The 25,956-nt window shown below is 25.8% G+C and overlaps 4 protein-coding genes across 4 annotated transcripts; 3 read left to right on the top strand and 1 right to left on the bottom strand.

Moving 5' to 3' along the window:
* Nucleotides 1-56: 56 nt before the first annotated feature.
* Nucleotides 57-5,267, bottom strand: NIF3 (NLI interacting factor-like phosphatase, putative; the record flags this gene model as incomplete). Its single annotated transcript, XM_029005954.1, has 1 exon — nucleotides 57-5,267. The coding sequence occupies one exon, from the start codon at nucleotides 5,265-5,267 to the stop codon at nucleotides 57-59; it is 5,211 nt and encodes a 1,736-aa protein (XP_028862492.1).
* Nucleotides 5,268-14,394: 9,127 nt separating this feature from the next.
* SF3B5 (splicing factor 3B subunit 5, putative) lies at nucleotides 14,395-15,141 on the top strand (the record flags this gene model as incomplete). The annotated part of the gene is made up of 4 exons (XM_029005953.1): nucleotides 14,395-14,486; nucleotides 14,690-14,749; nucleotides 14,895-14,958; nucleotides 15,091-15,141. The coding sequence occupies 4 exons, from the start codon at nucleotides 14,395-14,397 to the stop codon at nucleotides 15,139-15,141; spliced, it is 267 nt and encodes an 88-aa protein (XP_028862491.1).
* A 1,138-nt stretch (nucleotides 15,142-16,279) lies between these two features.
* PmUG01_11030100 (conserved protein, unknown function) lies at nucleotides 16,280-17,713 on the top strand (the record flags this gene model as incomplete). Its single annotated transcript, XM_029005952.1, has 1 exon — nucleotides 16,280-17,713. The coding sequence occupies one exon, from the start codon at nucleotides 16,280-16,282 to the stop codon at nucleotides 17,711-17,713; it is 1,434 nt and encodes a 477-aa protein (XP_028862490.1).
* A 1,602-nt stretch (nucleotides 17,714-19,315) lies between these two features.
* On the top strand, nucleotides 19,316-24,290 carry PmUG01_11030000 (conserved Plasmodium protein, unknown function; the record flags this gene model as incomplete). The annotated part of the gene is given in 2 exon segments (XM_029005951.1): nucleotides 19,316-22,996; nucleotides 23,010-24,290. 2 exon segments carry the CDS (start codon nucleotides 19,316-19,318, stop codon nucleotides 24,288-24,290), a joined length of 4,962 nt encoding a protein of 1,653 aa, XP_028862489.1.
* Nucleotides 24,291-25,956: the final 1,666 nt, after the last annotated feature.

Genomic DNA, 25,956 nt, shown 5'->3' with positions numbered 1-25,956 from the left:
AATACTCATGTACATTAAATAACACCTGATAATAGCGGCTAATATGATTAAGACGGTTAACCCATACTGATATTGCTAAGATCCTCAAAGGTGCTTCCTAGACAGGGGAAATTATCATCGACATCAAAATTATGGCACATAAGATTTGCGTTTTCACTAAATTGACTTTTTTCATTTGTCTTAGCATCATTTGATGCAACATTGACTGGGGTATCATAAATTTGCCTTAACTTAACTTCCTTTTCTATCCATTTAATATTAATTTGTTCAAAGGGAGAGCAGATAACCGCGTCATGTGTATATTCCCCTGTACCAAGGAAAATCCTTGATTTTAGATTTTCAATTTTAATGCAATCATTAGTATCATCTTGTTTTCTTAAATCATCTTTATTTCCAAAGAACCAATGATCTTTCTTTGGATGTAATGGAGGTTTATTATTATATATTTTACAAAGTTCATCCGCATCAAAGTAGGTGGAGTTACCACTTTCTAAAGTTCCTCTACAATGATATAACCATAATGTATGTACTTTCTGGATATGATTGTAATCTGATTTTTTGGATTTTATTAAATTATCTGTACAATTCTTTGCTGCTATAATATGGGTTACACCAGGTATATCATAATTTGAGTAAATTTTTGCACCTAATTCTAAGGCTATTTCTTTTTGTCTATCTTCACAATCTGATGTTAACACATTTTGTGCATTTTTTGAATTTTTTCTAAAACCTGTGAAATAAACTCCAACATTACTTAACGTATTTAACATAATTGTATCTATGATTTTCCCTACATCTACTTCTAACGGATTTTCAAAAAATGTTTTATGTAATTTTAAAAAAATTTTAGTCATATAATGTAAATGCATATCCATATCGACAAATTTCTTTTTACAAGTAGTTGATTCTTTGAAATGTGAAATAATGTCATATTTACTTAATTCAAAAAAATTATAATGTTCTGCTTTTAATATATGAGAATGAGGAATATCTGACCACACATCTTTCCTATCATCAAATGCGATAACATATCTCGAATCAATATTTGGATATATTTTTGAAAAATGTTTATTTTCATCTCTATCTGCAGAACTGCATCTAGCTACTATTCTATCCGCAAACAAATTCCGGTCAGGGTCCAGTATTGCTATTACTACATCTGCATATTCTCTTGTAGCATTTGTATATATAGATAATTCATAATATAAGGATAATATTTGTAAAAACTGGCGTACATATGGTCTAAATTTTAAATAATAAAAAAAATTATAATACGGTAAAAAAAATTTATATAATTCGGGTTCTCCATTTTCATCCACAAAGTTTTCTAAAGGTAATTCCATATTAAATTTTGCAAAGGAAGTAGCCTGTAGTAATGTATTGTCTAAGTCAAGTAGTAAAATTAGTTTTCCATCTTTTAAGGATGAATGATAGCTTTTACCTTCTTTGTGAAATTTTGTTTTCAGTATATGAGGTGATAAAATTTTTATTTCATGCAACTCGTAAATATTGTTATACTTTTCTGGCGGGTATGGCATATAAGTGTTGATATACATATCTTCACTGTTTACATGATTAATGGAAAAAGCCTTTTTAATTTCTCTATCATCTTCCTCTATCATGTTATTCTCTTGCTTCTCTCTCATCATTGTTGTACTTATATTATTGTTTATTATACCGGTATCAGTTGCCCCCTCATTGTGTTCATCCATATTTGTATTATCATTAGGGTTATTAGTATCGTCGTCTGGTTCAATAGAACTAGCGAATATGATATTATCCATTTTTTCATTTATTTTAATGTCCTCCTTTATATTTTCATTAGTATAATGATTACTCGAAAAATTATCACTTGAAAATTTACCGTCCATACTACTGTTATGTATGGTGTAATTTTTACTCTGAGCAATTATTGAATTCATTTCATTAAAATTGCTTTTTATGTTTTTCTTTTCTTTACTTTGACCACGTGAAAAAAAGATGTTACTTCCACAGTTCGTGCCAATATAACTGTCATTGCTTATAGTATTCACATCGTAGCTGCTCAAATAACTTTGGTCGTCATTATGGGCTCTATTATTTGCATTCTTCATGTGGTAGGCATTTCTCTTCTCCACATACGCATCCTTCTCATCCTCCCCTTCCCCCTCCTGTACTACTCCTACTTTGAAACTTGAATTATTAACAACTGATGTATTGGAATTCATTTCTCTATTCACACCAATCATATCTTTATTGTAGTTGTACAAGTTATACACAGTTTCCATCATGTCTGACCTATTTCCTACACGTTGACTGAAAAGTGTGTTATCCATTGAAGGTGCAGAATTGACCATATTGGGTAAGGCAGATGATGCTGATGAGGAAGATACAGCAGATACAACAGATGAAACAGATGCGGTAGGTGCATTAGAATCACCCAGGTTGATGTCTCTATTATTCATGCTATTCCAATTTTTGCAATTATTAGCATTTTTAACATCCTCATCTACATTAGTACTTTCATCTAAGCAGTTATTTTTATTTTCTCCCTCTTCATCATCACTTATTTCGGACACTTCGCTTAAGCATTCAATGTAACTCTGATTGTTGTTCATGTTGTTAATGCTGATATTGTTAAAGCTGTTTATACTTCCTTCTCCCATAATGAAATAATTTGCACCCTCACATATTACCTTACTATTAGAATTTAGTTCATTACCAATCATACTTTTTAAATCTTGTACATTTTGTTGTGGTATATTATAATTTTTTGAGAGTATATTCAAACTGTTCATATTGCAATCAGACTTTTCCCCCTCTTCACTTTTTTTAAAAAAAGTTAGTCCACTACTATTAATATTACTTTGGTCATAGTTATCAAACCCTTCGCTTCTGTAACAGGAGTTGTTCTTACGAAATAAATCGTCGTGTTTATATGAACTCGTTTCGTTATACTTGTTATTTACACCTCCTGAGTTGTAGTCCAAACTGACAGCGTTGTAATTATTGATACTTATATGGCTAGCTAAGCTACTGCTATTGCCATTCTCATTGTTATTAGCAGTATCATTCCCATTCCCATTCGTGCTACTGTTATTGTTACCATTATTACTAATGCTCACTACCTTGCTCCCATTTGCAATACGATCAATGTTCGCGTTATTCCTCTTCGACTTATCAGTGCTAACAACTGAGTTTAGGTATTTGTTTAACGAAAAAGTTATATTACTGAACGATTTTTTGTTAATATTATTATAAAATGTGCTCGTATTATTATTTCTGTTAGTGTTATTTCCCCCCGGCATGCTGTACAATTCTTCCGAGAAGGGGTCCTCCACATTTTTGTAGTCATTTAGTTCGTTATTATTACCACTACGATTACCACTGCCGTTACTACTATTGTTATCCTTACTATTATTATTACAATTATTACCGCTGTAATTGCTATCTCCACAGTTACTACTACCACTACTGCTACTCAGAACAGAGTTTCTGTTCATACCGTTTTGCATATTCTTCTTCTTATTGTTACTATAACCAAACGACATGTTATTCTTTTTTATACTCCTGTCCACCAATTTTAAAGAATTATTACAATACCTTTTTAATGAATCATTGAAAGTTTTATGATAATTTTTTTTTTGTTTATGTTTATAAAATGTGCTTGAGTCAAACATAACACTTTTCCTCTTCTTCATGTTACTATTTATATCTGTCATTATATTATTACCATTATTTGTATTTGCATAATACATTTGTTGTTCATGTATATTCATATTTATATTATTATCATTTATATTTTGGATACCATTTCCTTTAGTAAAGTGGTTCTGCTCCTCATTATAAACTTCCTTCTTTCCATCAGTAATAAAACGATTATATTTAGAGGAGATCATCACATCCTTATCATTGTTATTGTTACTATTTCTTATAATACTACTACTACTACTACCATTGTGCATATCATTATTTTCACTACTTGTGTTATTATGAACAATATTATTCATATTCAAAATATTATTTTCATTTTCATTTTCATCAGTACTTATAGGAATAATATTATTATTATACAACTTGTTGTTTTTTATTTTTTTATTTTCATAAAAATTTCGACTATTAACTTTATTATTCTGTACCTTACCATTTCTTTGTTGCATATAATCATAATACGTATCAGTTGAATGTTCACCACCCTCCCCTCCTCTTTCGACATTATCCTCTTTTTCTACACCTACATTTAAGTTTCCCTGTTCGTTAAGCTGACTGTACTGGTTGTATTGCCCGTACTCAGCATACCCACTCTCATCGTTTACTCCTCCTTCACTTTCGATTCTGTTTATAACCCCACTTCCATTACCACTGCCATTACCACTGCCATTACCACTGCCATTACCACTACCATTACCACTGCCATTACCACTGCCATTACCACTACCATTACCACTGCCATTACCACTACCATTACCATTTTCACTTCCATTAATAATGCAATTGACGATACTATCACTGTTGTCATCTCGACAAGTGCTCCGCACAATCCCATCTTGCTTCATACCAGCCTTATTAAAATGGTTAAATCTGTTTCTAAAGTTTTTCATATTTTTATTAATATTCACATTGTTGTAATTATTTCTATTATAGTTATGACTGTTCACATTTTTATTAGTTCGTTTGTTAAACATTTTGATTTTTACATTATTTATTTCTATACTATCACTGAACCCTTCTTTATACGGGTGGAATGTATTCGCGGTGTTGTTAGATGAACCCTTATGTGCATTACTGCTTCCGTTATTACAGTTACGCGCATTGGTACTACTGCTACCACCACTATTATTGTTATTATTATTATTATTATTATTGTTACTATGCATATTACTACTACTACTACCACCACTTTTATTTTTATTATTGTTTATATTATTATTGTTACTGTACGTGTTACTACTACTAACATTGCTGCTATAAGCGAAATTCCTCACGGCACCCATTATATTATTCGAGCTGTTTATAGTATAATTATCAGTACAGAACGTACTGGAGTTAATACTACTATTGGTATTTCCAAATTTACTATTATGATTACTATTAGTATTATTCAAAAGATTAAGGGTATTACTTACATTTATTTTACGATCATGGTCGTTAGTACCGACATTCGATTCATTTTTTTTTATCATATTACTGCTAATATTTTCGTTAAAAAAATATTTATTTCTGTTAGCTTCAAAAGTAGATGCAACCGAGTCTACTTCCACATCATTATAATACTCTTTATCGTCCATTTCAGAAATGAAAAATGAAGGTAAACTTTGTTATGACGGGTACATATGTATATATATATGTATACATACACGTGCACATATATTTACACGTTCATACATATATATACACACGTGCATATATATACGTATACCCATACACATATATACATATATGTGCAGTATGCTCGCTCAAAAAGAAAACGTAGCGATAAAAATAAAAATTCTGTTAACCGTTATATCCCCGAAAAAAAAAAAAATATATATAATATATATTATATATATAATATATATTTATATATTATATATCTTATATATATTTATATATTATATATCTTATATATATTTATATATATATAGATATATTAATTTTTCAAAAACAACTGCATTTTCAACAGTGCTATTACGCTAGGATGCTATTTTTGCACATATTGAATTATCTAACTTATTATATTTATATTATAACTTTTTTTTCTTCTTTCTTTTTGTATTGTATTGTATTCTACTATATTATATTCTTTTTTTTTTTTTTTAAAAAAAAAAAAAAATAGATTTATTCTAAGCTTTGTGCGTAATCTTATCAAATTATTGGCGTCGTATTCTTTTCTTTTTATTCCCTTTTAAAAATAAACTTTAAATAAGCAACTGACTTAGCTGATCATACTTTTTACTATTGTACCTTCAATTATTACTTAATTAGTAAGATAATGTGTATAACAAATGAGTGCACGTGGGCACAGGCAGGTATGCATATATATATATATATATATATATATATGTATAGGTGCTTATGCTTGTGTACACGTGTATTTGTGTACTGCTGTTTAATTTATATAAACACTAGATGTGTAGCCCTCTTTTAAGTATAACCACCATGAAGAATGTACAGAAATGATTCAAAAATCTTTCTTACACCTCCTTATTTTCATAAAAATAAAATACTAAAATTTAAAAAACTAAAATGAAAAAATGAAAATAAAAAAAATTAAATAAATAAAAAAGAAAAAGAAAAAAAAGAAAAGAAAAGCGAAACATATATATACAGAAAGGATATATTCATTAGTATCCGCAATACTTTTAAAAGTATACATATAAATAGTCAATATTTATATGAGCATACATGTATAAATGTATGTGTATAAGTATGTATAAATGTATATATATATATATATATATATATATATATATATATATATATATATATACTTACATATGCGAACACGTAAAAATTTTTATTTAAACTAAAATATGCTTATACTTAAAAACATGTTATATATGTTTCTCATGACTGTCTAAACAATAAAACAATGTAATTTTGTGCTAATAAGTAAAAACAAGCATATACACATCATCTGTGTGTATTTTATATTCATGCATATGTAAAACACATACGAGCGCACATTCATATATTAATAATTATACATATACAATATAATGCAAAAGTATCATAATAAACCAAAAGAACTATTCGAAAAAGGACGAATAAGAAAAATTGTCCATACGTAAATGAATATATGTAAAATGTGCAAGTACGCAGAGATAATGGACTGGATAAACGCAACACGTATCTATCTATACATAAATACATATAAATATACATGCATACATATATACATACATATGTATATATATCATGCAAATGTACCTACCTAACAACACAAAAAATACACCCAAATCAGTTCTTCCGTCTATATGTAAACTTTATATATGCATATATACTTTCTTACGTAAAAAGGATGAACAAAATGCATGTTCGTATTTTATGCGCATGTATATATATATATATATATATATATATATATATATATATATATATATATATATATAATGCATGCACATTTGTACGTGTTTAACATGCATATGCATATGAATGTACAAACGATTCATAGTTTTATAAGCATCCAAAAAAGTATCTATTATATTCTATTTTCTTCCACACAGTTTATCAAAAAAAATAAAAATATGTAATTCTATTAATTTAGTATACTTTCGTTATGTTTTACCTCCTTAATTTAATTTTACATTATTTTAAAAATATAAAAAAAATTTATATACTTTTCTCTTTATATTACTTCTTGTTTAAGCAATATTTAATACTGTTAAAAATAAACATTCAACATTCCCACATATTTGTATAACTATGTACATGCGTTAATATATATATATATATATGTATTAATGTGAGTATGTACTAATAAGAGTATGTATTAATATGAGTATATATTAATATGAGTATATATTAATATGAGTATATATTAATATGAGTAAGTACTAATGTGTATATATGCATTAACATGACTAATATGTACTGATATACATATAAATGTTTTCTTGTACAAATAGAGAGTATATTGTACAGGGTGTGCAATAGTCTATATATTTGGCTCATACATAAGACAAAACACAACTTGTGTGTAATTAGGGCATCGAAGATATACATATAAAAATATAAATATATATTTATGTATGCGTTGTATGTATTTGTATGTGTATATTTATGCAGGTGACCATAAACGCACATACATATGAAAATAATGACAATGCTGTGAATATACGATATTGCACATATACATAATTTTACGAAATCTTACCTCAATAGTGTTGGAATAAATCATAAGTTAACATTACAGAATTACAAAAATACGTTTATTTATTTTATTCTAGTAATAGTAATTTCCTATTGTAGTATTCCTAAAATTCGAAGTTTCCGTCTATTTTAAACACGTATGAAATTTATATTGAAAAATGAATACATACGTACATACATAATACATATGCACCTACATCAATACATACTTATATATACAAACGTACATACATATATGCATGCACAATCAATCCAACACATACTATATTATTTCGTACAAATTTCTGCTATTTGAAGCTTATATATACATGCTGCATGACAGTTACTTGTTATATATATATATACATATATATAGGATAATAATGCACACTTATTATTAATGTATTTTTTTTTTTTTTTTTTTTTTTTTTTTTTTTTTTTTTTTTTTTTTTTTTTTTTTTTTTTTTTTTTTTTTCTACATATTTCCAATCTGAAAGAAAAAAAAAAAAAAATTATTTTTACGTTCTCGAGTAAATGCAAATTCTATCCTGATGTACAACTCCTCGAAATTTTTTTTTATCTCCAAGCATATTAACAATACATTTTAATAAGTAAAAACGGTAACATTTAAACATAAAAGAGAGATTTGCACATACAGACACAACACAAATATATATATATACATATATAAATATATATCTATACGTACATTTGCCCATATATATATATATATATACCGATGTAACTGTATTCAGAAATATGTACACACATATATGTATATATATATATAATTATGTATGTGCGCAAATCCAATAAATTTATTTTAATGTATTTTTTTTCATTCAAACCTCATATAAATGTGTTGTGTTCACAATACTAACATTAATTTTTTTTTTTAAATTATTATAATATACTTTTTTAATTTTTCTTTTTGTTTATTCTAGAATTTTCGTTTGTTAATTCTAATTCATATTTATTTCTTTATATATTTTCACTTAAACCAACAGTCACTTATGTAACAGTAGAGATATACTTTAATATTGAGGGATAATATATATGAATAACAATGTACACAAATATATATAATATATACTTATTATGTTGTGTACATATACAAGGGACTTATTAGTGTAAATATATATGTGTCAAGTAAATAAACATATATATATATATATATATATAAATTTGTGAATATACATGAACGAATGAAAAACGAAGAGTGAAAAGTAGAATGTAAAACACACACGTAATGAAATATAATATTACTCAGTACATGTAACATATATTTTTATCTACTTATACCATGTGTACTCATATGTATACATATATATATATATATACGTGCGTTAATATATATGTATTATATACATATATAATGAAGCAGCTAAATTATAATCTGTTCTCTATGAAAATGTTAAAACAGAGATTTTCTTAATTTTGAATTTAAAGAGAACAACTTTCGCTTATTTTGTTTTTTCTGCTATTTTTTTTTTTTTTTTTTTGTTTATTTCGTTTTTTCTGCTTTTTTTACTTTTTCTGTTTGTTTTTTCTTCCTTTTTTTTACAAAGCATCTAAAGAGAAATTAAATATTTCTATTATACATTATTCCTTATTACGATAAAATTTATATAAGGTATCTTTTTAATTTTATTATTATATAATATTCCTCCTCTTTTTAGCATCCGTTAATACGTTCATAATAATTTTTTATTTATTAATTAAATTATTAAGTAGTATACAACGTCAAATCGAAAGGAAAATATTATATTTAATATAATAAAAGGTGTTTTTTTTTTTTTTTTTTTTTTTTAATTTATTTAATTTTAGCCCTTTTAATGTGACTCAATATATTTTTCCTTCAAATAAGAAAACATTAATAGAAGAAATGAAAAGAAGAAAAAAGAAAAAGAAAAAAGAAAAGAAAAAGAAAAGAAAAAGAAATGCAGCATAAAATGGATTTAACAAGGAGCAGAAAATGAAATTGGGGTAATATTACTATATATATATATTATACCAAATATATTTAGTAATATTATATATATATATAAAATTTATATATAATAAATTTATGTATATAAAAATAATATTACTTTATATAATAAGCTAAAATGAAAAATAAACAATTTTAAAATAAAAAAAAAAAATAATTTGTACAATTGAAAAATTACATAAAAATATTAACAAAATAAATATATAAGAGATGCAAAAAAAAATAAAATGTAATGGATTTAGAATAAAAACAGGATAATTTTGAAATGAAATGAAAATTGCGATTAATTTATATTTATTTAAATATATAAATAAAAATAAATATATATTTATAAATTAATAAAAGGTAAAAATTTTTTAAAGAAAAATAAAATTGTACTTGAAAATAAGAACATTTGCAAAAAAAAAAAAAAAGAAAAATATACATATATATATATATATATTATATATACTTTTATGTATAATAATATTATATGCGTATATTTGAAACATAAAAATTAAAAAAAAACAAAGGCGTAACGTAAATTTTATACATATATATATATATATATATATATATTTACATATATGGAGGACCAAAAAAAAAAAAAAAAAGAGAGAAAATTGACATTTTAAGGAATTATATTTTATCTGCTATTTTTATGATATGATGTAATTATTGTAATTACAATAAAATAAAAAAGTACATTTCGTTTTGTATATGTTATGAGAGATATATAATAATAATGTTGATATGTATTATTATAATCATTATATATAAATAAAATTATGGTTGAAAGCATAACGATAGAAAAAAAGATATATACATAAAATATACATATATTATATGCATATATTATATACATATATATATATAAATATTTAACATCCTTTTGCGTGAGTAGATTTTTGATGCATAATGACCGCGTTAATTTCTTTATTTTTAAAATAAAAATTAAATTGTTCTTACCCACTTTTTTACGAATAGTTTATTATACATGCGTATATTTTTTACATATGTACATTTCTTACATATATTTACATACATATGTATACATATATATAAATATTTTATTATATATATATATATATATATATACGTACTGCATATCATACGATATACATATTTTAATATGTATGAACCTTTTCTTGAGTATGTATAATAAGAAAATTTGTTTTATATGAAAAAATATACGAAAATTAGAAAAAAAAAAAAAAAAATTATTGACTACAGTGACAAATATTATGACAGTTGCATTTAACCTACAAAGGAACAAAGTAACAAATGTTAAAATAATTCGTATTTTTTTACGTTTGTATTTTTTATGCTATTTTTATATGTAAAATAAAAAAGTGCGCAAATGTTAAAAAAAGACCGCCTTTTTTTTTTTAATGTACACCACTAAAACTAGGGTTATATAGGCATAAACATAAGAATAGTTTTACCTTTTTATTTTCATATATATATTAACGTAAATGTAAATATGTATATAAACCCAACAGAAATGCTATGATGAAAAATTATTACATTTTTACGTTCCTTCTTATAAATTTTAGTTCTAAAAAATTTAATTTGTGCAAATAAGAGCTTTCCCATAAGTACTGATGTGTAAAAGAAATTAAAAAAAAAAAAAAAAATATATATATATATATATATATATATATATATATATATATATCTTATAATAGAAAATTAAAGAAAATATTTAAATTGCAGTATTATCCATTTGTTTCATTATAAGGAGACGGGAAAAGTTGATATTTCGTAGAACTGCTTTTCGGCATTATATTTCAAACTTTTGTAAATCGTACCTATATATATATATACATATATATGTATACGTATATATATGCACATATATATATAGTGGTAATGATTATAATAATGATGATCCTGATGACCCCTTTTTATTTTTAAGTATGCAATTAATAAGGACGAATACCTGTGAAACATTTTGCTATTATTATTACTTCTGTTATTTTTTGATAGTGAAATAATGCATTTAACCAATCATATGTCGTCAAACGATCTTCTCTTTTTTGCCTCCATGTTTTGTTTCAACTTATCGAATTTAGGTACACAGGTTAGTAGTCTGAAATAGGAGTATAAAATACTAACCGTTTTAACGTTTGTTCATTTTTTAAATTTCTCATATGATCTTATGAAATGTTCAGCACATGTGAATTTACAAAACTGCACATGTATGGGTGTATATATATAGCAACTTGCACGTTTGTACCAACAATTATGTAATTTTATAAAAATTATTTATACATATGTATATATAAATATACAAATATATTATACATGTATGGAGAAGGTTCCCCGTGCATAACATAAAAACATACGACACAAAAAAAAAAAATTTCACTCATTATTAACAGTTCATTATAAAATGTGCCTTTTATTTTTATTCCTCCATAGTAATAGTAATAATAATAATACCACTATCTCTCTCATTTAGAAAATCTTTTTTTTCTTTTTTTTTTTCACATAAAGAGAACGTACATATTTGTATAAGAAACATATTAATATTAACTTAACTGTGTTCTTAACCATATATAATGCATTGTAGAAAACAACATAAACACATGGATGTGTATACTTTGCTATTTTGTGCATAAAAAGATACAAAAAATATAAGGAGAAATAATATAAATACATCATCATCTATGTAACAAGCAGCTGCTTCATTATCTCATTTTGTAGAATAAACTTTCATAAAAATTAATTTTATCAAAATAGATTATAATTTTTATGAAAAAATATAAAAGTAATGATCTCACCCCGATTAATAATGCAAATAAATTTAATATAACAGATGAAAATTTTCAAACAATGTTTTATGGTTTCTTAAGTTTCAAAATATGAAATCACTTATTTGACCAATTTAATCGAATTGACTGATTTAACTGATTTGACTGATTTAACTGATTTAACTGATTTGACTGATTTAACCAATTTGGCTAATTTAACCAATTTGGCTGATTTAACCAATTTGGCTGATTTAACCAATTTGGCCGATTTAACCAATTTGGCCGATTTAACCAATTTGGCCGATTTGCCAACTCTGTTTTTGTATAAAGCTCTTTCGCTAAGAATATATGTACATATATATATACTCACAAGTGTGCTTAATATCTGTTGGGGTAATCATTCGTTCAGTTAAGATCATAAACGTTCTACTGTTTTCAATATTTTTATTACTATTCTTAACATAGTCAAAAATTGGGGAAAATTCTCTTTTGATACGCTTTAAAACCTATGCTTTCCCAGTATGTCCATTCAGTGTGCTATATATTATACACATCGTACTACACATTGCACACACTACATTCTTTATACTAACATATTTGGGAAAAAAAACTTGCACGTATTTTACATGAGAAAAAACTTATCAGTTGTATTATTTCCACACATTAATATATAGCATAAAAATTATAAAGAACTTTGGGAATATTAAATAAATAAAATAATAAAAAATGAAATACAGTAAAGCAAAGTAACTTATGTTATAACGAAGAGGCCGAGCCAATGGTACACTTGTTGTATATAACTCTGTTAATTTCAAAAATGACGAACGAATACCGGTATTCTGTGATTATACAAAAGTAGCAAAAAAAAAAAAAAAAAATTAAACAAAAACAAAACAGAACATAACAAAATAAAATATAATAAAACGAGCACTTTTTTTTTCTACTTATATTGAAAAAAATAAAATCACCCAATAGATTTATGGGAGAACTTTTTTATAATTCCTTTTTTTTTTTTTTTATTTATTTTTTATTGATTAAATAAACTTTACAAAACCAACTTTAGAAAATGTACATTTAGTACGTAAAAAATTTATAAACAAATACAACATATAATACTTATATGGCACATACTCGAAGAGGAACAAATATTAATATAGTATACCATTTAATTATATTTAGTTATCTATTTTTGTACATATACTCGTATAAAATATGTTTAATGTATTTAGTATGTACAGAAAATAGCAGTTCACAAGGTAACAATGTTAAATTATCATTTTCGTTGTAAAAAATAACAATAATAATGTATGCTAGTTCACCAGTATTAAAAAAAAAAAAAAAAAAAAAAAAAAAAAGTCATTTATTTACCTTACATTCCATTTTTTACCCAAGTTAATACATGAATTTATAAAGAACACGAGAAGAGGAAATTTTTCTCAAACTTGAGATATATGGTAATTCCCGACTTTTCACATGTTATTATGTAATATGTTTATTTAGTTATTTATCAAATAATTTATGTATATATATGTTGTACCTTTCCAAATTATACGATTGATATAAATTTAAAGAGAGTTAATATCGTATTAGCCATTTTTTAAAAATATGAGAGCTCATATAAAAATAATGTTTACGGAAAAGGAGATGAAATAAAGTTGAAAAGAAGTTACATACAAATACCATATTAATGAATATAATTTTCACATTTTTTTATGTATGTAGATTAATAATTTATACATTTAAATAAAAAAAAAAAAAAATCCCTATAATTTTACGGTCCATATTATTCAAAAAAAAAAAAAAAAAAAAAAAAAAAGGGAATCTAAATTTTCTTGTAAAACATACAAAAAAAAAAAAAAAATGTCTACATTTGATAGATTTAATATTCATGCACAGTTGGAACATCTACAGAGCAAATATCAAGGCTCAGGTCATTCTGATACAACTAGGTGGTACGTCGATATTAAAAAAACCTCAAAAAAATAAATATTTACACACATAGATAATAAATTGAGAATGATATAAACGTATGATGCAACATTTTCTTTACTTTCGAAGTGTATGTTGTATATGGATTTATCTATTTATATGTGTATTTTTGTATTTGTGTATTTATGCATGTTTATGCTGAAATTTTTTTCCTTATACATTTTAGGGAATGGTTAACGAATATCCACAGAGACACCTTAGCATCGCATGTTGGACATTATTCAAGGTATTTTAAAAGTGAAATGTTAATGGGAATATATGTATACATATATATATGCAAACATGGATGTATGTACGTATTACTCTAAAAGTGATCTTTTTTATATGTATGCTTTTATTTACTTGTTTTTTTTTTTTTTTTTTTTTTTTAGGTTGGCTTATTTTGCAATTGTAGAAAATGAACCAATTGCCAAAATAAGATATCGATGTCTTCAGGTAAATTATAGGACTCATGATGCATATATTTAAATACATATATGTGCTTATTACATCTATTTATGTTATTTTGTTCCAAAATTTTACGTTCCATATATGAGTTAAAAAATTTTTTTTTTTTCTTTTGTTTAGAATATGTCACTTCCAGTCGTTCCCAAGCCAAAAAAGGAATTGAAGCAATAAAGCTGTTTTTTCATTTTTAATTTTCCCAATTTTTTTTTTCGTTGATCTGTCCAACTGTATGTGTACATTTTTTTTGTATTTTTAATTTCATTTAACATTATTTTCCTGTATTTTTTTTTTTTTCCTTTTTTGGAAGTGTAACATTTGCACGTATTATCAGAAATGTTTTAATTAAAAATTTACTGAAGAAAAAACCAAAAAAAAAAGATAAAAAGAACAAAAAAGACAAAAATAAGAATATTTTAAATCTGCTTTTTAATTGTCGAATATTGCGTGTACACAAATGATTAAAGGTGTTGCAAAGTCTAAATTATATTATGACAGGATGTACGTCTTAAGATTCGTGTATAATTTATGTATATACTTATATAAAATAAATGGTATATATATCTTTATTTTTTCAATATTTCACTTGAAAGTACAATATAAAGGCATATTTTAATTACATACATAGATATTCTTAACTATAAAAAAAAAAAAAAAAAATAGTTGTAAAAAAGAATTATTCAAATAATTAAACAAACATACAGATGATATAATATGTTATATTTGCATAAATTTACTCAAATATAATTTCTGATTTTTGTTCTTGTTCCTTTATCTGTTTTTTGTGTAATACATGTATTTTCCCTTTTTATACTATGTAAATATATGTACGATTTTTTACAATATTTAAAGTGAATGAAGCAAAATACGGATGTTTGAGAAACATCATTGTTCCCTGTACAATCAGTCGTGATATCACCCGTTTGTGCAACTATTATATATCACAATTTTCTTTTTTTTGTATTTTTATCAAACATATTTTTAACAGATTGAATGAATATCAAATAGGAAAATGAAGGAAAATTTTTTCATGTATGATTATGAAGTGTACTTAAAAAAAAAAATAATAATAAATAATAATGCGAAGATACCCAATAATAAATAAGATTTCGGAGATGCGCACAAAATTATGAACTGTTCATGTAAACTAGCTGTTATTTTATTTTATTTTTTTTTATTCTTTTCATCCTTGCGACAAATTAATAATTATATTATGAAAAATATAATAGCTCAAAGATAAAAGAATTAAGATGTAGCATAATTTTTTCCCCCTTTTTTAACTTCAGTTTTAATATAAATTCTTTTTTATACTATGTTACCAGGCAAAAGAGATAAAACACATGACAAATTGAGTGGAGTAAAAATACATAATAGTAACAGTAATAGTAGTAACGTGGGTAGTACTAATATTAGAGATAATAATATCAGAAGTTGTAATATCGGAAGTAGTAATATCGGAATTAGTAATATCGGAATTAGTAATATCGGAATTAGTAATATCGGAATTAGTAATATCGGAATTAGTAATATCGGAAGTAGTAATATCAGAAGTAGCAATATCAGAAGTAGTCATATCAGAAGTAGTATTATTAATAGAAGTAATATCAAATCTGCGGAAGTGCATAGGGGCAAAATTAAGGGGAAGAAGGAAAATTTAGAAAAAAAAACTAAAGGCACTAGTTCAAACGAGGGAAAGAAGGACAATGAAACTTTTGTGGAGTGTGTTATAAAGGACAAAAAAGAAAGAGAAAAAATATTACTACAATGTGAAGAGTTGCAAAGAAAAGAACTGGAAGCTTTAAAATTGATTTATGTTCGAGATAAAGAATTAAATATAAAAAATGAAAATAATAAAGAAAGTGATACAATAATATATATGCAATTAAATGATGAAAATATTTCAGATAACATAATAAATTTAACTTTTGAGTTACCAAAGGATTACCCTTTAAAATCTTTTTTAATAATTAATATAAATGTAAAAAATTTCACACCTGATATGAATAGTTATATTAATCAAGAAATTTATAAAGATATTCAAAATTACTTGGACCAAGAGAGTAGTATTTTAAATATTATATATAAAGTCAACGAATTAGTCGAAAATATACAAAATAGGAAAGAGGCAGTAGTTGAGCATATTTCTTCTTTATCAGATGAACAGGAAAATACAAGTGATATAAAAGAAGACGAAGGTAACGAAAATTTTCAAAATTATCAAAACCAGATAATAGATGACAAATTACCATTTCTATACTATCATAATATGTCCTTTTCCAATCATAAAAAAATATTAGCCCGAAGGTTATGCTATTCACATCATATACTTAATTTAGTAAAAAGATCATGCATAATTAAGTGGGCAAAAGAATTAAAAATTGGAGGATATTCAAAAATAGGTTATCCCGGAATTATTATTTGTGAAGGCCCCAAAGATGAAGTAGATTTCTACATCAATAGTTTAAATAAATTGAGATGGAAACATTTTGATTGTAGAGGTATGGATGATATTGAATTAAATGAATATGAAAATATAGAAGAAGCACGAGTACTTCCAAAAACCATGCGTGAAATAGACCCAAAGGGTATGAGCACACTGTCAGACATATGTACCCAATGTGGCTTAAGGGACCTTTTCTTAACTAGCATGAAAATTTATAACCCAAGTAGGAAGACCGCAACGAATGAAAGAAACCAGAACGTACAAAACAGTAATAAGGAGAGGAAAAAGAAGAAAATGAAGTGAGGAAAAGGGGGCAGAATAAAAAAAAAAAAAAAAAATTTACATATGTATAAATGTGTATACATGTATATATATATTAGGAACAATCTCCGAATTATTTAAAAATGGGGAAAATTTTCTTATTTTTCGCAAAAAAATACAAAAGTTTTTCTGAAAATTTTTTTTCTTCCGTACATATTTGTAGAAATAATAATTTATGCGCGATATTGCATAATTTTTATTATGAGGCAGAAAAACGATATTATTTTTATCATTTTGTGCGTTTTTCATCTAGAAAATTCATTATTTACAAATAAATACACACTTGCGTAGATCAACCGTAAATTTATTTGTTATTTTGCATAATAATTTTTATATAAAACTGCAATGCACAAAAGATATCTCTACTTCCCCCCCCCCCCAAAAAAAAAAAAAATAAAAAACTATCTCTTTGTGGGTTTATTTCTGTTTTTTAAAACATACTCTTGTTAATATGGCATTTCCCTAGGCAAGTTTAGCAAGTGCACGTATATAATACATTAAGTTTTTAGCAACTTGAACTTACCAAAATGTGCAAATGTATATATGTATATATGTACATATAAATATATGCCTACACATTACATACATACACACATACACACATACATACATACACATACATACATACACACATACATACATACTTACATACATACTTACATACTTACATACATACATATTTTGCTTAATACATATACACAAAAACATTCGAATGTGTGTTAGCACTTTCGCGAACGCATGCTTTTTTGTAGACTATCATTAAAGTGAACATATTTTCTAATGGTTCCCCAAAATAAGTTACCACTAATTTTTTAAAAATATACATATGTATACATATACATATATATAAGTTTTTTTTTTTTTTTTTTTCCAAAACCGTTAAGAAGTAATTTGTCAATATTTTTTTACATAGTTTTTGTAGGAAGTCCATTTTTTATATTTTTTCCATGATAAGTATAATAAAACTAACGAAAATTGAAAAACCGCTGTAATTTGTTTCATTTGGCTTATTCTCAAAATAATGGAATATACAATTTGTTAGCTATGTTTAATGTATAATTTTAACTGAAAAAAGGTATAAAAATTAATTTTTTTTTTTTTTGTCATTTATTTAATCTCATTTTTGTTCTAAGTCATTATTCTGTATTTAAAAAAAATAGAAGAAAAAGATATATACATACAATCTTTTGTTCGATTTTTTGTTTGATTTTTTTCTTTTTTTTGTGGAAATATTTTTTAATACTGTCAATTTTTCTTATACTCAGGAACGTAATTTTGGCCAAAATTTTGAAGTCACTGAAATATGAATTATGAAATAACAACAGTGGCGTCAATAGGCAATAAATATGTGTCTTTATTTGTACTAATTATTTAAAATACATATTTGTTAATTTTCTCGGTAATGTAATTTGATCAGAGAGATTATAAGTGTTTTTATATTTGGAATTTTTATTTTTTTATTTTTTTTTTTTCGTCCCTTTTATTCGTTTGCACTTTTGTATTTTTGTTCTTTTTTCTCTTTGGTCTTTTCCCCTTTTTGTTCGCATCCTTATATCCTCAAAGCTGCTAAGTTCGAATAGTAATATGTATAGCTTTCACAAAAATGTGCAGTTAAAAAATAAGGAGGATGATCTGAGACTAAGCTCCTTTTTGAAAAGAAACATATTCAATAGATATGAATTAAGACCGAAGTACTTTAATATGCCCATCTCTCAGATAAAAAGTATTAGAAATGAACGATTTGAACGTGTTTCTAAGAATTCATGGTATGACACAAGTATATTTAAAAAAGAAAAAGATATTTATTTATTTTATGGAGAAATGAAAGATGGGGACCCAGAGGGTAACGACATAGAAGCACCTAAAATTGCAACAGGATTAGTTGATGAGACGTATATACCTGGAAATGTAATAGATATATTTGATCCAATCATAGCAGATGATAAACAGTTCGATGAGTGTAGTAGCTTACCTAGAAATATATTAAGTTGTCCTATAAATAATATTGCAATCCCAAGTGAGAAAGGAAAAAAAAATAGTCTTCCTTTATTAAGTGATGGAGTTTTATGCAACACTGACATACCATTTATTAACACGAAAAGGAAAAAAGTGTCTAAATTAACGAAAATTAATAATATGAATAGGAGTAAAAAAAAAAATAATAATAATAGTAGAAACAGTAATAGCAATAGTAGTTATAATAATAATAGTAGTAATAATAGCACTAATATTAGCAGTAATAATAGCACTAATAATAGTAATATAAGGAATCACTACCTACGTTTTAGTAACTGCAAATTTAGTGTGAATGGAGGGCTTCACAGAAGCAGCAAAATGGACAGAAGTCATACAACCAAGTTAAAAAGTAATACTATAGAATTTAAAAATAATATAAATAAAAAAAGAGAAATAAAAAATAATATTTTGAAATATAAAAAGGGGAATAATTCGAAATATTGTTATGATTATGATGTATATACTAAGGACGACACGAATAAGCAAATTCATGACAAGGGAAGAGTCTACATATCTAAAGAGAATATTCCCCCAGTATATGAATGTCCAACTTTTTATGAAAAAAATAGTTATATCCTTCTGACAAGTAATATTTTTGGAAAAAATAGAAATAAAAGTATCACTCAATTTGATGCACTCAAGGGAAACATTGATGAAGAGGCAAACGCATCCTCCGTGCAGCAAGGTGTGGACAAGGAGGCGCATATTTCCTGTTGTGTCTTCCCCAATACCACAAACATTGTTAATAATGCTAATGCCGCTAACCCCACCAATACCACTAATATTCCAAATGACAATCATTTTGAAAGTAATATTAAGGTAAAATCCATAACCGGAAAACGAGAAAAGAAGCCTAGGTGTTTGCCCCCAAATGGAGATATAAAATTGGGGTCAAAGAAGTTTAACCATACGAATAAAAATGATGAATATGGTGAAAATGGTGAAAATGATAAAAATGGTGAAAATGATAAAAATGGTGAAAATGATAAAAATGGTGAAAATGATAAAAATGATAAAAATGGTGAAAATGATAAAAATGATAAAAATGGTGAAAATGATAAAAATGATAAAAATGATAAAAATGATAAAAATGGTGAAATTAGTAAAAGTCGTATAAATGGAGAAGATCGCCGTCAAGAAGTTGAAGAGAAAAGGTGCCCAATTTATGGGCCAACTTTTGAATCGCCTCACGAACCAAGGTATAAGCCAATTTACATGTCAACCAATCAGGGTGTTCATGAGGAAAAGAACATGCACAATTCAGGAGAAAAGGAGAAGATGCAAATTAGCACATGTTGCCAAGAAAAATACGAGGGTGTAAATGGACATCGAATAAATTGTATATTGTCAAAAAATTATACATTATTAGATAGGTATAATTTAGAATGCGCAGAGAAAAACAGAGGAATAAATGTTTTGTTAGACCCAGTAAATATAAAACATAAAAAAGAGTTACTTGCACGACAAATGAACAGAAAATTGGGGATATCCGAACACATGACGATGAAGGGTTTAGGAGGAAGTGATTCTAAAAGTAGGAGCAAAATTTTGTTAGAAGATAAAAATGTTCCTAATGATATCAATAGTATGCAAATGTTGGAAGTGTTGCCTGATGATAAAATATGCTTGTACAGAAATATGAATACAACAGTATGTTTAACTATTGACTTTACAATATATAAACCTATACTTGTGAAAAATATAACGCAATTAAGTGTACACATAAATAATAAAATCGTAAGAAACATTTATATAAATGAATATCCTCATATATTTACTGTTGTAGTACAACAAAAAGTTAAAATAAATAACGAAAGAACACTAGCTAAAATAAAAAACAAGTTGGTTAGTATAAAAGAAACTAATATATTAAAATTTGTCTTTCTTAATAATGAGAAAGAATTGGGATGCTCCTATATCAGTATTAAAAACTTGTTAATATTAGGATTAGAAGGAAGTGTATTTATACAAATTAATGATCATATAAAGGATACAAACAAAGAAAAGAATTTTATACATTCTCAAATTATTCCTTTATATAATCAAGAAATGAATATTTTAAAACCCAAAGTATTTATAAGCTACAAAATCACTTGCCCCAAGTTCCTTGTTGATTCTATTCCACTTTGTGAAATGGTCACATCTAAGGAGAAAATAAAATATTTGCAAGATACAATAAGACATGTATATAACTTTATTCAAGAGTCTTCACTACTCAAGTACGTAAAAAATGAAAAGTTTGTAACTGTAATTAGTGAAAAAGGGATTTGTAATAAAGGGGGGAGAAAGGAAAGCGAAAAGGGGGGCGAAGGAGGGGGTGAAAGTGTAGGCGAAAGAGGAGGCGAAGGAGGAGGTGAATGTGTAGGCGAAAGAGGAGGTGAAAATGTAAGCAAAAAAGGAGGCGAAGGAGGAGATACAAATGTAGATGTGCAGACTGATTCTAAATTGCATCACTTACTCGGGAGTAGTTTTGTGGATAAGGAGGAAAAATGTGAGGAAGAAATAAAAGGTCATTCAATATGTAAAAATAAAAAGGAATTGCCTTACTCTGAACAGTCTGATGACCAAGAAAAATTAAAATTAAAACAAAATAAACGGATAAATAAAAATATTTTTTGTAGTGTTTGCAGTGAAAGTAGTAGTACATGTAATGCAAAACTCTGTGTAGAAGAAAGCGACAAAATAATAAGTACAGATAACAGAAATAGCAAAATTGCACGTTGTAGTAGTGATAACCATAACTATAATAACCATGATGGTTATATTTCACGCTGTGATGAATTTACTGCTGAAAAGGATGGAGAAAAACAAAATACGCAGAGTGAAATTAGTATAAAGAGTACAGGAAGCTATCAAAAAAAAAGGGACAATAATACTACTCATGAGCATTATAATTGTAAAGATGATTTCATAAGGGCTAATTTAGAAAGAGATAAAGCAGAGCATCAAGAAAATCATGAAAATAACAGGAATAATGAAAAGTACAATAAAAAAACAATGGGTGATGACAAATCAAACCAAATTACAAGCGATAAAGGAAAGCATGGAATAACTGACGGAAGTGAGAAACTCCTTCAGGGGATAGAATCTTCCTTTGAGGGGAACAGTACAGTAAAATTGAATAATCAAGATGGGTCTAGATATACAAATGACAAAATCTTACATAGAGAACCTTATTTTGATAGGGATGAAGAGAAAGCTAAAAAGACGAACAATTACCCACTAAGTAACGTTAATTATGGAAAAGGAAAAAAAAAAAAAAAAAAAAAAAAAAACAAATATAATGAGTGTACTTTCTATAAACCATGAAATATATAGTGAAAAAAGGAAAACACAAATTGAAGACTTAAATGATATAATAGAAAAATATAAGAAAGAATTAGACCAAAAAAGGTTAGAAATAGAAAAGCTGAAACACTCGAATAACAACATAAACATTTTGTATAAAGCATGCTGTAGAAAACTGCTAAAAAAAAATAATAGTAGTAAATATATAAATGCCCAAACAAATATCTTAATTAAATTTAATGAACAGGACAGGTATAAATTAAAAGATGACAAGGTGCGGAAGGACAACCCCGTGGAAAGCGAGCAAAGCCTACCTCTAACAAAGGGAAACTCAGTCCAGGATGATATACACATGTTAAAAGATAAAGAAGAAAATATTAAAATAAAAAATAAGAAAAGTAATAAAGATGATAAAAATGATGGAAGTTATGAAAATGATGAAAGTGTTGAAAATGATGAAAGTGATGAAAATAATGAAAATAATGAAAATGATGAAAATGATGAAAATAGTGAAAATGATGAAAATGATGAAAATGATGAAAATGATGAAAATGATAAATATAGTGAAAATGATGAAAATAATAAAAATGAGAAAAATGAGAGAAATACGAATAATAAAAAAAATTATACTAACTGCCATATTAACCGCAGTACTTCCTTATCGGAAGTATCTGTAAGGGAACGATATGCCAAAATGTTAATGCAAAATGAAAGATGTTCCAGTGAATTAGTTATGCATTATGTAAAGAGAAGTGAAAAAGAACTACCCTTGTATTCAAAATCAATAGATGAATGTATACGTAACATGTTTAATTCTCGCAAGGAAAAAATTTACAAAAATACAAAAGGCACCATAAATATCAGAAATATCCGAGACAATCAAAAAAAAAATAGCAGTTTTAGAGAAGCAAAATGCTTTGAAGGAAAAGAAAAAGAAATGGAAATTCTTCTAAACAGAAATGAATCATTAAAAAAAGAAATAAATAAATTAAAATTTAGTAATGCAAAATATTTAAATGGTATACCAACGCCGAATGGTTCTTATAACATAAAGAATGAAAAACAAATTTCCACGCTACAAAAACCTGAAAAAATTAGAAGTCATGTAGAAAGTAATTATCATAACATATACACAGAGTCCAAAAAAATAAGAAATTTTCACAATGATATTAAAAAAAAACATAGGTACGGCAATAACAATAGATTTAATTTTCCTCTTCATTTTTCTAATAGTTATTCACATGACCTCGTGTAGGATCCACATATAGACAGTAAATGTGCAGAACGTTAAACAGGCGAAAAGCGGCGCTGAATATATATTTTAAATTTGTAAAATAAATGCACATTGATAATTCGCCCACACACATATTTATGTACATATACCTATATTGGTATTAGTCTGTGTGTACAGATACATGTGAATATAAGAAACACCCACATTAATGTGCTAAAGTGCAGTTATTTCCCTTTTTTTTTTTTTTTTTTGTTTCTTTTTTTCGTTGCTAGTACGAAATAATGAACATAATATAAAGGCTATACTTTAAATGTAACCAAATATATATTTGTAGTAAAATAATATTATTATACCTAAGACATTTAGTGTGGTTCAATTATAGCTTATTATGAATATTTCTCAAACGCGTTCAACCATCCATTCAACATTTGATACAACAAATACATCATATAAAACGATATTAATATCTCATGCCATTCAAAAAACCTTTAAGAATATAAATGTATATCGTACACAGAAAAAAAAAAAAAAAAAAAAAAATACAAATATATATATATATATATAACTGGCCATATGATGGGAATTCGTTTTTCTCCAAAAAAAAAAAAACTTGCACAACGTGAAAAAGCGCAAAATTTTAGCAAAATAAAGGAAAGTTCTAAGAAAAAAAAAAAGAAAAAAGTAATCTCCTAAAAAGTGGTAACTTAAAAAAAAAAAAATTAATCAACATAGCTAGAAAAAAAAAAAAAAAAAAAAGAATAGAACTTTTTTAATGATCCTTCCCATTTATATCTATTTTCCTCAATCCCCATTTAAATAATTTTAGTAATAATGAAAAATATTTTCAATCTTCATTATGATTTATTTGTTTATTAAGGTTGCAGGGTTGTGAACAAAAAAACGAAACGATTTGATATGAAATAAAGTGAAATGTGTAGCTATTTCATTTATTCTCATTTTGTTGTATATTGTACCTCATTTTAACGTGGCCTTTTTATTAACACGGTATTGTCTATAATAAGGATAATTAAAGGAATTACAAATGTTTTGAAAATGTGTCTATATATACATATAAATATATACACACACACGCACACATATGTACATATATATATTTACAAATGTTACATAGAAACAGAAAAAATAATGCATCATGTTTCTTAAAAAACATTTCTCTAATATTAATAAATTAACAAAAAAGTTTAATCTTATTATTCAAATGTATAAGTTGCTTTATTTTTGATTAACGTAGAAATTATTAAAAAGTTAAGTATACGTTAAAATTATAGTCAATGAACGTTTATAAATATTTAACAAAATAAATAAAACCTACGTTCTTTGCTGTCAAATAAATATTAGGAAGCTCTATGTGAAGTGTCGTGTTACATCTCATGGTAATGCACAAGCATGAATGGTACTTCTCTATCTCTTTTCTTTTTTTCTTTTTATTTTCCTGTAATTTTTTTGGTTTACATTTAAAGCAGCTAATAACATAGAGTTTCACATTTCTCTACACTGTTAAGTGTACATATGTGCATACATACGTACAAATATAAATACAGACAGAGACATACATGCATGTGTATATGTATATATATATATATGTATGTATCCTTTAAACTAACTTTTTACGTTTTACAATACAACCCTTAAACTTTCTTGTGTATATCCGAAGTGTCAAAATTAA

The sequence above is a fragment of the Plasmodium malariae genome, assembly GCF_900090045.1.
Source record: "Plasmodium malariae genome assembly, chromosome: 11".
In the NCBI taxonomy this organism is placed as follows: Eukaryota; Apicomplexa; class Aconoidasida; order Haemosporida; family Plasmodiidae; genus Plasmodium; species Plasmodium malariae.
Note: the sequence above shows the minus strand (reverse complement) of the source record. Positions and strands in the feature narration are given on the sequence as shown.